Source organism: Musa acuminata, unplaced genomic scaffold (genome assembly GCF_036884655.1).
Source record: "Musa acuminata AAA Group cultivar baxijiao unplaced genomic scaffold, Cavendish_Baxijiao_AAA HiC_scaffold_1137, whole genome shotgun sequence".
NCBI lineage: Eukaryota > Viridiplantae > Streptophyta > Magnoliopsida > Zingiberales > Musaceae > Musa > Musa acuminata.
Window position 1 is genome coordinate 4,110,082 of NW_027021349.1, and position 12,979 is coordinate 4,123,060.

At 44.5% G+C, this 12,979-nt stretch overlaps 1 protein-coding gene across 1 annotated transcript; it reads left to right on the plus strand.

The window, feature by feature from the left end:
- Positions 1-3,616: 3,616 nt before the first annotated feature.
- On the plus strand, positions 3,617-12,625 carry LOC135671016 (enoyl-CoA delta isomerase 1, peroxisomal-like). The gene is made up of 2 exons (XM_065178860.1): positions 3,617-4,534; positions 12,395-12,625. Exon 1 carries the CDS (start codon positions 3,781-3,783, stop codon positions 4,519-4,521), a length of 741 nt encoding a protein of 246 aa, XP_065034932.1. The 5' UTR covers positions 3,617-3,780; the 3' UTR covers positions 4,522-4,534; positions 12,395-12,625.
- Positions 12,626-12,979: the final 354 nt, after the last annotated feature.

Below are 12,979 nucleotides of genomic sequence, written 5' to 3' on the forward strand. Positions count from 1 at the left end.
CATAGCAAGCTATTTTATTCTTTTTAATTTTAATTTTATTCTTTTATTCATGTTTTATAAGCTTTTTTAAATTTTATTATGAGGAGTTCAAGGTTATCATGATCATCATCGTTATCACTTTAGTTTTCTCTCAAGTGGTCTTCTATTGTTTAAAGTTCAAATCCTTTTTATTCTTTGGAAGGTTGTTCTCATGTTCGTCTTATGTCATACAACTCATTTTATAGGTCATTAAAAACCCGATAAGTTCTTCAAGCTGAAAATTATTTAGAATATTTTCTTCTTGAATATCAATTACTTTGGGATCCCAACTTTTTGGAATGGATCTTAGAATCTTGTTTACAAGTTCAATATTAGAAAAACTTTTATCAAGTACTTTTAAACCATTGACGACATCCGTAAAATACGTGTACATGTCTCCAATTGTTTCGCTTGGTTCTATTTGAAACAATTCAAAACTATATATCAAAAGATTAATTTTAGGATCTTTAACTCTACTAGTGCCTTCATGTGTGATTTCAAGAGTGTGCAAATGTCATATATAGTTTCACAAATAGAAACCCGATTAAATTTATTTTTATCTAGAACACAAAACAAAGCGTTCATCGCTTTAACATTTAAAGAAAAGTCTTCTTCTCTAAATCATTCCATTCGTTTATTGGTTTAAAAAACTTTTCAAAACTGCTTTCAATAATGTTCCATAAATTAAAATTTATAGAAAGCAAGAAAACTCTCATTCGAGTTTTCTAATATGTGTAGTTCATCCCATTGAACATAGGAGGACGAATGATAAGTGACCCTCTTAAAAGCCTAAAAAAGCCATCTTTCTTAGGTTTTAAACTAAATAGAGAGTAACCTTGTTCTAATACCAACTATTAGGATCAAGTCGGCACTAAGAGGGGGGTGAATTAGTACTTTCATAAAAACACATCAGTTTGAAAATTTCGCTCGATGAAATCATATCCCTGGTGGTACCACCGCTAGTACTCTCTGGGTGGTACTATCACCCAATCTAGTGGCACCACCGCCTAACATAATCTTGAAGACTGTGTCTGGGTGGTACTATCTATCATGACCCGGGTTTGATGAGCCAACTGATCAATAACTCTATTTTAATCCTTCAACCACAAACGAAAATGCTTAAATGAAAATTAACATAGTACACTTATTAGGCCCATATAAGCCAATCATACTCATTACCCACTTCCGATGTGGGACTAATGGGATATTATACCATCGCTAGGCCTCGCTATAGGATATTGAATGAACCAAACAACAAGCTCAATTCAACCCTGATTCAGGCCAATTGGCCCCTAATTGAGTTGGCATTGTTTCTTTCTAATACCGATCAATTAGACATAAAACTACTTCAATCTAGATAATTATTATAAAGCATTAATCATATGTTGTCCGATATGTCATTTATTCATCTAGCACTTTGTCCAACCCTTCGGTGCATCATTCTCTCATTCTGCATATTGCCCAATCACTATGTTGTCTCCTTGGCGCAATATTCAATCTTTTTGGCTCGATGCTCGAACTCATGGCACAAAGCCTTTTACCGACACATCGACCGATCCTTCGGCTTGACGTCCAATCTTTTGATATGTTCTACTTCAGTCCAACATTGATTATTCATGCTTTAATTAAAGTGTCTCTCCATGATCGAAGCTAGTCCTGTATTACTCAAAATACATATTAGATCATAAGCTTATCAATTGATTTTATCATCAAAATTTGAGATTTAACATGTGATGCTTTCCAAGGTTTCCTAATAAAATCCGTTATAATGGAGGCATAGGCCAAATGTGCCCAAGGAGTATGAGTCAGAAAACCGGACCGATGCCTAGATAAATCTAATATAATTGAGGCATGAGACCAAATGTGCCAGTAGTGTATGAGTTGGAAAACCCAATCGACACCAAGGTAAATCCGCTATCCACTATAGTAGAGGCACAAGACTAATGTACCTAATGTGTGTGAGTTGGGAAACCTAATGGTTATTAAGGTAAATATGTTACGGTAGAGGCACAAGCCAAGTATGCTTAATGCACGTGAGATAAGAAACCCGACCGATGCCAAGGTAAATCTCTACTATAGTGAAGGCATAAAACCAAATATGCCTGAGGCGTATGAGTCGAGAAAACCAACCAGCACTAAGATGAATCCACTATGACGAAGGCATAAGACCAAATTTGCCCAATATATGCGAATCATGAAACTCGACCAATGTCGAGGTAAATCCGTTATGACGGAGGCACAAAGCCAAATGTGCCCAAGACGCACGAGTTAAGGAAAACCCTGACCCACCAAAAGGCATTCGCTATAGTAGAAACACAAGCTCAATATACCTGAGACACCTGAATCGAAAAAACTCAACCCGCAGGATGAGATCCCAAACGCTCACATTTCGAAAAAACCAAATGATGCATTTGAATCCTTCTCGTAAGTACACCTTCAAGGAGGATAAATGATAGAGAATCTATCGTCAACTGACATGTGGTTGTTATGAGAGATATAAGTCATCCTCCATCCATATAATATACAAAGATTCGAAGCAAAAACATAAGCTTCCTTCTCATTGATTATGGCAAGGAAGACAATCCTAAGCTCCATTCTATTCCTTTATGACAAGGAAGGCCATCACAAACTTTCTTCTCCTTTTTCATAGTATAAAAATGCATTCTAAATAGGGAAATGGGGAAGCTATCTCCTTTCTTTAATTACTCGAACTCACCTTTAGAGATTTCAGATTACTAACTAGAGCGTCAGAGGGATCAGGTTGGGAAACCTCCCCCAACTTTGGTTTTTGAAACATAGGACTTTCACCTCGGAAGCATAGTACTTCCACCTCGGGAGTACAATACTTTCACCTTGGGAGCACGACGTTACCATCTCAAAGATACTTTGGATAATCCTATACACACAAGTTCAAACCACATCAGGTTGACCAAGACGTCAATGATATTTTTTCCTAATAGGAGCAATGTTACTTCATACTTTAATTGTTCTAATAAATTCAGATTCAACCCAAATCCAACGAAAGAGCTTATCATAAGTTTCTTAACGTGGAGAAGATAATTAAAGAAAGACATTCTCTTTTATCATCCATTAAGTTATGAATCAAATCTAATATAATTAAATTGATTTTTTAATTTTTACCAATATAGTGGGACTAATCTTATGTTATTTTTTTATATATTTTGGATCGTAACCTCACATATGATTATGATTGTTCCCCTTTTAGCTCTTTTAAGATCTCTCAATAATACCTTTACATTCTACATGTTTTGCATTAGGCGTTCTCGTATGGTGGGATTAAGCTATACCATGTCCGATATCCCTTTACTCGTAGAAGAAGATTTGGGATGATGTGATCCATGAAAGTCCCTTATAAACGGAAAAATCACGACATCCCCCCTATGTTAGCATATATGGATTGCATCAATTTTAGTCCCCTTCCTGATTGGAACAAAGATACGGTGATAAATATCACCTTATATTCCATTCCTCAATATTCCCCTCAAGTCCAAACCCAATTCTATACTGGATTTTACCGCCAAGACGCCATCGAAGTTGGATTCGTTGACTTCAACGTTCCAGCAAACCCCTTTACCTGACTCCGCGACGGCGGTGACGTTTGCTGATTGGCTTCTGCCGTCACGGCGGCTGGCTCGCATCCACTGTGTTGGAGCCACATGGTTTTAGAATACATTACCCTTGGCGGCTACAAGTACGGTCGTCGTGACTCGTGATCGCTCACGAGACCATTCCTAGGTGGTGATGGCGGAAATGTGCAGAGTGGAGAAGCGTGGGCGGGTGTACCTCCTCACCCTCGCCGGCACCGACGAGCACCGCCTCAACCCCGCCCTCCTCGACGCCATCCGCTCCGCCCTCGCCGGCGTCCGCTCAGACGCCGCGGCGTCGGGCGGATCCGCCGCCCTCGTCGTCGCCGCCGAGGGCAAGTTCTTCTCCAACGGCTTCGACCTCGCCTGGGCCAGGGTCTCCCCCTCCGACCGCGCCCCGCTGATGGCCCCCGCCCTGCAACGCACCATCGCCGACCTCCTCTCCCTCCCCATGCCCACCATCGCCGCCGTCACCGGCCACGCCGCCGCCGCCGGGTGCTTCCTCGTGCTGAGCCACGACTATGTGGTCATGCGGGCCGACCGGGGGTTCCTCTACATGAGCGAGATCGACATCGGGTTGCCGATCACGGAGAACATCATGGCCGTGATGAGGGCCAAGATCGCCGACCCGAGGACGCGCCGGGACTTGCTGCTGCGGGGGAAGAGGATGACGGCGGCGGAAGCGGCGGCGAGGGGGATCGTCGTTCGGGCGGTGGAAGGGGCTGCGGAGACGGTGGAGGCGGCGGTGGCGATGGGGGAGGAACTGGCGGCCAGGAATTGGGACGGCGAGGTGTACGCCTCGATAAGGAAGGGGGTGTTTCGTGAGGCATGCAGAGGGATCGGGGTAGCGGTGGAGGAAGAGGAGGCGGAGATGAAGAAGGCAGCCTCCAAGCTCTGAATCCGTTGACCGGGTAAGAGACTGTGTTATAAGCATGGAATAATGAATGATTGAGCTGTTGATCTGATATGGTCAAATGCAACTGTGATGACCGGGAAGGAACCTATTTACGTTTTGCTTCCCAAATCTATGAGCTGTTGGAGTGGTGTTGCTGAGTTTTGAATCCCTTATTTTGATGATAAAATCAATTGATAATTATATTTATATTTTAATCTATATTTTGAGTGACGTAGATGCTTCGATCAGGATGAAATAATTAAAACAAAAAAAATAATGTTGGGCCAAAGGAACATGTCAAAAGATTGGACGTCGGGCCGGTGGATCGGTCGACGTATCGACAGAAGGCTTCGAGCTGTGGATTCGGGCATCGGGCCAAGAAGAGCGGACATTACACCAAGGATATTGGAGTTGCGGAGTCAACTGGCTGATTGGGCAATAGGCCGCAGGAGAGGACGATGCGCCGAAGAATTGGACGAAGCGTCGAGAGACCAATGACATACCGGATAACTTGATTAATGCTTAGTATTAATTGTGTAGATCAAAGTTTGTTTTACATGTGCAAGATTAACTATGATAGCAAGGCATGAAGCAAAATGAAGTCCCGGAGTCAAGGACGCGATCACGTTGGGAGTTCAAGAGTTCATCGGAAGTCCGGACGTTCGTCGGAAGTTCTGGAGGAACTAGCCGAGAAGTCTCGGAGCTTGCCAAAGAAGCTCGTTGGAACTCGCCAAGAAGATCGTCATGAAGTCTAGGAGCTTGTTGGGAGTCCGTTGGAACATTGCCGAGAGATCGTCAGAAGTTCGCCGAAAGATCACCGGAAGAATAGACTTAGGGAATTTATTTAGCTTAGAATATGTCTTAGGAATCATAATTAGTACGTAACTGGGCTTGGATTGAGCCAATCCAATTACGAGCTAGCTAGGCCTATGTAAGAACTGTGTTGGGCCCAATAAAAAGCCCAAACAGTGCCCCAAGAAGTCTCACCGTCATGGCATAGTCTTCGAGACTATATCAGGTGATGGTACCGCGCTAGTCTGGGCGGTTGTACCGCCCCTGGCAGGGTGCCAGGCGGTGGTACTACCAGACCTAGGCGGTGGTACCACCCAGGGTAGTGTCAGCCTGACTGACACTGGGCAGTGGTACCGCCCGTGCTCGGGGAACCCGGGATGAGATGCTTTTAGGCTCCAAGTTTGAATCAACTTGAAGCCTATAAATACCCCTCTCATCTCTGGTTAAAGCACACAAGCATAGAGAGTTTAAAGCAAAGAAACGCTGTAGAAATCCCTTGTGAGAATCCTTCTCAAGTTCTAAGTGTTAGAATTCTGTAAGAGGAGTGTGATTGCTTGTAAGGGTTGTTTCCTAAACCCGGTAAAAGAAGAAGAGGGGTGTAAGAAGGAGTTGGTATTTGCCTATTGAAGGAAAACCTCTAGTGGACATTGGTGACCTCGTCGTCGTCGGAAGCCAAAAGTGGATGTAGGTCAAGATTGACTAAACCACTCTAAATCTCGATTTGCATTTACATTCTGCTCTTTATATTAAGTGCAAACTGCCTCCGTTACTTTACATCAACTATACTTCCGTTTCGATCTTAAGTTAAAATTCTTTCCGAAACAGTTTTCATCGAAAATAGATTTCTTCATACGAAAGTCATTTTTGAACTGACGAAAGTTTTCCGCTACACTAATTCACCCCCCCCCCCTCCCTTTTAGTACTCTTGATCATAACAATTGATATCAGAGCCACGATTTTCTAATTTGGTTTAACACCCAAATAGAAATGGCTCATTTTAGCTTTCAAGAGGGTTAATCTCTCATTCGTCCTTCCTTCTTCAATGAGAAGGACTACACTTATTGGAAAACTCAAATGAGAGTTTTCTTGCTTTCATTGAATCTTGATTTATGGCACATAGTCAAAAACAAATTTGAAATGTCTTCTCTTCTAATGAACCATTGGAATGATTTGGAGAAGAAGACATTTTCTCTAAATGCAAAGGCTATGAATGCCTTGTTTTGAGCCTTAGATAAAAATGAATTCAATCGGGTTTCTTTGTGCGAAACTGCTTTTAACATATTGTCACAGACTTAGCTAGTTTTGCCTAAATCGTGCGGCACCCTTGCGTGTCCGTCCGCAAAGGTCAGCCTCCTCGAAGCCTCCAATGTCCCTTAGGACCCACAAAAGACAAAACGGGTTAGAGAAAATGCCTCATTCGGGATCCACAAGCAAACATTTTCGAAAACACTTCATAGACAATACAAATTACAAATAGACTTTACAAGCTCCGAACAGTTGCACAACAAAGGGTCAAAATGATCCATTACAAACTGAAAATCTCTCACAAGTGTCCACATGACACAACCTTTATTTACAAGCCTAAAGTGACCACCAAACCCAACTAAAATGGGACTATTAAGCCTTCGGTCGTCCCTCTACATGCTGTGCAAAGCATGAACATACCAAAAGACACGGACATACATAAGCGTTATATCAAACATCCTGTTTCGAAGTTTGTCCGTGACATTCTCCCCCACTTATTCCTTCGACGTCCTCGTCGAAGCCTTTGTGAACACTGTAACTCCTCACCTTTGCTGAGTCTTCAATCTTCTGCTCCAGTTGCAATGTGCCTCTTGGCTCCCAACTGCTCTCCGTTGCTGTTTTTGAGTAGTCGAACCTTTGATCCGCCATGCTGCATCAACTCACCAATGACTCTAACTCTAGTGTGGGGTTGGTTGAGTTGTGTTGATTCTTGTTGATTTCTGCGGATCCTCTAGATGAAGGAAAAGACCATCCTTACTAATGAGGGTAATAATGATGATAAGACTCGGGTGACGTCAACTGTCCCAGATGACGCCTCACGCCTCTGTTGACTTGTCAGCACCTGGTCAACGCGGATCGGAACGCCGACCAAGGCACATTAACACCCTGCTCAGGCTTGATCCCTCATGCCACGCCAACATCGGTGTTAGATGCTACCAGACGTACGAACCTGCTCCTTGTGGGCAGGCGCATCAGGCAACGGTAACCCTCACTATAAAAACCCTCGCGCTCCGAGGAAATAGGAGGGAGGACAACAGATAAAAAACCCCCTACGACTACTCACTGACTTGATCATCGGAGGGGTCGGGCCGAGCTCCCCCGACCCAACCTGTGTGCAGGTGCGAAGACGGAGGCCTCCCACTAAACGCCCAGGCGAGGAGTTCCCTCCCGGAGGAAGCAGCGACCCTGTCTCGATCGGACCATCGTAATCGACCACCTCAGCGGTCTCAAGGGCCGCCCCGGGAAGATCCCCCATCATCTGGACCCAAACCAAGCCATGTCGGCCCCGAGGCCACGGCTTAAAGTTGTTTACACCAACATTTTGACGCTAGAGGAAGGGCCCGAATGTTAGGGGATCGCCCAATTGACTCAGACGAGCTCGCAGCTGAGGGGTCACACTCGATCGGAGCTCCGGGGGAATACCCCCCCGCGTGGAGAACCTCGAGACAAACCCCCCGTCACGACTTCAGAGCGCTATTGGCGGATATTTAATGACCCGGGCTTGTCGCCACCCGACGATGCCCTAGCCGACCCGTCGCCCGTGTCATCCGAGGCCTTTCAGGACCTCACTCATCAAGTCCGAGCTCTGATGGGTATGGTGCAATCCATTATCCCGCTCGTTTCTCGTCCGACGCACCCGCCTGCGATCCAACCGCTGGGACAATAGGAGCCACCCGTTTGGGCTCACACGCCACCTCCAAAGCTCCCCACTTCGCCTCGGGTCCGATCGGCCCCACTCGGGGATCGGGTGATGGCAAACCCGAGCGGGTGCCCAGAACCCGAGGCATTATCTTCGGATTCAACAGACTCCCTGCGAGCCCAATTACGCTTTATTAGTCAGTGGCTCGATGACGTGCAGAAGGAGGTTCGCAGGTCAAAGGGAGAGCTCGGGGAGGACACGCACCAAGGGTTTACGTTCGTGCTTGAGATACAAGATCAAGCAGTCCCCCCGAACTTCCACCTCCCCTCTCTCGACGTGTACGACGGCGCCACTGACCCAGCGGACCATGTAGCCGCCTTCCGTGCCCAAATGGTGCTTTATGGAACCTCAAACGCCCTAATGTGCAGGGCGTTCCCCACGACTCTGAGGGGGCTGGCCCATGCATGGTATAGCAGTATGAAGCCCGGAGCGATCACTTCCTTCGATCAGCTCGCCAGGGACTTCGAGCTCAACTTCCTAGCCTACGCCCGGCCGAAGCCATTCGTTGCACTACTCCTCGGACTCAACCAAAGGGAGGACAAGCCCCTCTCATATTTTGTGGATCGCTTTGCCACGCAAATCCGAGGTTTGTCGGACGCTCATCCCTCTCTGTTAATGCAGGCGTTTATGATAGGCTTGCGACCTTCTAAATTTTCCTGGCCCCTCGCATAGCGACCCCACATGGCAGTACTAGAGATGCTCCAACTGGCTAACCAGTACATCGCGGCGGAGGCCTGGATGGCCGTGAGGAGGTGGAGCGACTTTTAGCAGCGAGCTTCATAGAAGAGGAGGGTGCCCGAAGACCAAGAGCACACGGCCTTCCTCACCGAATAGACTCCCCGAGACTGAGTCGTGCTCCTCGGCAGCATGTTGCCCGAGACCACTACCTCTGCGCGACCTGCCCACCTGAGTAAAGCTCCTCGGATGCATGTTGCCCGAGACCACTACCTCTGCGCAGCCTGCCCGCCTTAGTCGTGCTCCTCGGCTGCATGTTGCCCGAGACCACTACCTCCGCGCGGCCTGCCCGCCTGAGTCGTGCTCCTTGGCTGCATGTTGCCCGAGACCACTACCACCGCGCAGCCTGCTCGCCTGAGTCGTGCTCCTCGGCTGCATGTTGCCCGAGACCACTACCTCCGCGCGGCCTGCCCGCCTGAGTCATGCTCCTCGGCTGCATGTTGCCCAAGACCACTACCTCCGCGCGGCCTGCCCGCCTGAGTCGTGCTCCTCGATTGCATATTGTCCGAGACCACTACCTCTGCGCGACCTACCCGCCTGGGTCGTGCTCCTCGATTGCATGCTGCCCGAGACCACTACCTCTGCACGGCCTGCCCGCCTGAGTCGTGCTCCTCGACTGCATGTTGCCCGAGACCACTACCTCTGCATGGCCTGCCCGCCTGAGTCGTGCTCCTCGGCTGCATGTTGCTTCAGACCACTACCTCAGCGTGGCCTGCCCGCTTGAGTCATGCTCCTCGACTGCATATTGCCCGAGACCACTACCTCTGCGCGGCCTGCCCGCCTAAGTCGTGCTCCTCGACTCCATGTTGCCCGAGACCACTATCTCTGCGCGACCTGCCTGCCCGAGTCATGCTCCTCGGTCGCATACTGCCCAGGGCCACCGCTGCACATCCAACCCTCCTTAGTTACTAAAATCCACAATTCCCACTGTCACGCCCCTCAAAATATCGACAATATTTAAAATTTTCATCGCAACTAATCCAGGATCCAAACACACATTTGAGGTTACTAAGAAAACATTCAGATCAAAATTTCACCTCTATAGTCTACAAATTCATAATCCTGTGCAGTTCATAAACATACCACACATCACTCGATAATTCATACAATCTGAACTCAAACCATCAAAATAATAACCACAACATAAATTCACAAGTGGGGAAGTCTATGCAGTCACCAAACCAACGATTACCATAAGTTCATATCATTACATGAATTTAACTTAACATTCCAAAATCCTAAACATGAGGGATCCTTTAACTTACACAAAATCCACAATATTATCGTCAACATTCCATTTTAAATTGAGAAAAGAAATAGAGTAAGCATCTATTTTAAATTGAGAAAAGAAATAGAGTAAGCATCATTTCCGAATTTTCGTATAAATTTCTGGTGATAATGTAAGCATCTATTTTAAATTGAGAAAAGAAATAGAGTATGAATCAGAGGTAACCTATTTTTAAGATTTGGGAGATCTGTTCAAAAAATAAAAAAGAATCTGAGGACCTATATGTAAACCCTGAGGACCTAATCGTGAATATAATAAAAACAAGGACTAAACTATAAAACGCACAAAATAACAAATCCCACCGCTTAAGCCTCTCTGCCTTCGTTCTTAAGGAACCAGAGAAGGCAGCTGCGGCGTGGAAGAACAGAAGAGAAAAAAAGAAGAAGAGAAAAGAAAGGGGGAAGAAGAAGAAGAAAAATTGGGGCTTTGAGGTTTCTTACTCAATCTTCTCAATTGGGGGTCAAAATTCTCAAAGGCAAGTGTTCTAACCTCATCCTACAGAAAATTAGTCTCTTTTTTTATGTTGATTCAAAATAAACTGAAGGATTTCTAATTAGAAACTGATATGTCTCTCCTTGGACATAGAACCATGGATTCTGAAATTTTTCGGTAAACTGACTCCTAGATACTATTTCAGCTATAATTTTTAGCACCAAACGTGGATTCAGGCAGGACCTAGTTCGTTTGAAATTAGACTCTTATATCTTTCTTTTGACACTGATTTTGTAGATTTTGGACACCGAATACTTACCTAAACATCTGTTTCAAATGAGCCTATAGATGCTGCAGAACAGGGACCAAAATTTCTGACCTTTCGATACTAAAATACCTATAAGTCCCTGTTGGAAATTCTGATTTGTACCAAACTGACTTCGTCCGAAACTAGGCTTGTAGACCTTTCTTTTGGCATATAGTTTGAAAAAATTGGAATTCAAATGCCTCCTCTATTATCCGTTGAATCCGACCCTATGAATTCTGCAAAACAGTGATTGTGTTTTTGACCTTGTGTTACCAAATCAAAGGCAACTCCTTGTTGGAAACCATGATTCGTACAAAACTTGTTTCAACAGAAAATAGATTGATATATCTTTCAACAATAGCTTTCTTAAGGGTATTGGAGCATAATTGATAATCTGAAGTATTTGTTCTATGTGCCACTGAAATTCTGTCAGAAATTGAGCTTTGGTCGATTTCGCGTATTCTATTCCATTCCTTTGGATATTGAATTCATCCAACCTTCTTATTTGAATTGAGCTAAATATGATTGCTTGGAATCCCTGTATACTCTTGCTTTCATTTCATTCCCAATTTGAATACATTTGTGAGAGATTTTGTTCCTTGCATCGTATTGTCTCGAAAAGGCACATGTACGTTTTGTTGTTCCGCGTGTGCTTCCGATATATGCTACTTATTGTTAAAACTGCCCTCTTGTACTTTGGTGTTTGTGGGATTGTCTGGACCTTTGCTAGAAATGGTAAAGGGTATGTGTTTAGAGCCTGCGATGCTCTGCCGGCCCCCTTTGGCTTCACTTAGACGTGGGTGGATGGAGCTCCCAAACGTGGGAGACTTCTGTCTGGTGGTCATTCAGAAATGGATGAATCACACTCTGTTTGAGATCCCACTACACCTTCTGTATGTTTGATATGATATCCAGAGCTTTGGTTATGTGTTTTTGTACATGCTTTGGATAAGAATGTTATGAATGCAACGTCAAAGACGACGTTTGAGCTTCTGTTTGGTATGTGATATTGATAAGCTCCGAAATGTTTCATTCATTGTGGACATGCTTCGAAATGTTCCATACGCCATTGATATGCTCCGGAACATTTCATATGTCATTGATAAACTCAGATATGTTTCATTTGTTATTGTATGCTCCAAAACGTTTCATTCGTTTCTGATATGCTCCAATTACTCTAGGCCCCATATGTTATGAACCAAATATGTATGATTGAAAGGACAATTGTGATTCTGCACCTAATGATATTATGTCCACAAATTCGTATATTCTGCCTCGTAAAATTTTATCTCTTTGGAAATTGTCATATTTTGATATGGATATGTTAGTCACTTGCTGAGCTCTATATGCTCACCCCGTTTGTTGATAAATTTTTCAGGATAGCGTATCGCTTGCTTAAATGTTAAGATTGGGCTGAGGCAGCGGAAAGTTAGAAGATTTTGGGCAGATCTTTGTTAGCATAAATGTATTTGTTGTATAAGCCACTCTGCATCTAATGAAATGGTGACGATGAATCTAAACCTGTGGATTTTGTGTAAGTTAAAGGATCTCTCATGTTTAGGATTTTGGAATGTTAAGTTAAATTCATGTAATGATATGAACTTATGGTAATCGTTGGTTTGGTGACTGCATAGACTTCCCCACTTGTGAAATTACGTTGTGGTTATTATTTTGATGAGTTGAGTTCAGTTTATTTGAATTATCGAGTGATGTGTGGTATGTTTATGAACTGCACAGGGTTATGAATTTGTAGACTATAGAGGTGAAATTTTGATCTGAATGTTTTCTTAGTGACCTCAAATATGTGTTTGGATCCTGGATTAGTTGCGATGAAAATTTTAAATATTGTCGATATTTTGAGGGGCGTGACAGAGGTGGTATCAGAGCACATCGAATGGCGTGACAGAGGTAGCTTGAGGGGCATAAATTTTAGTCTAATGAGGTGGTATCTAACAGCATATGG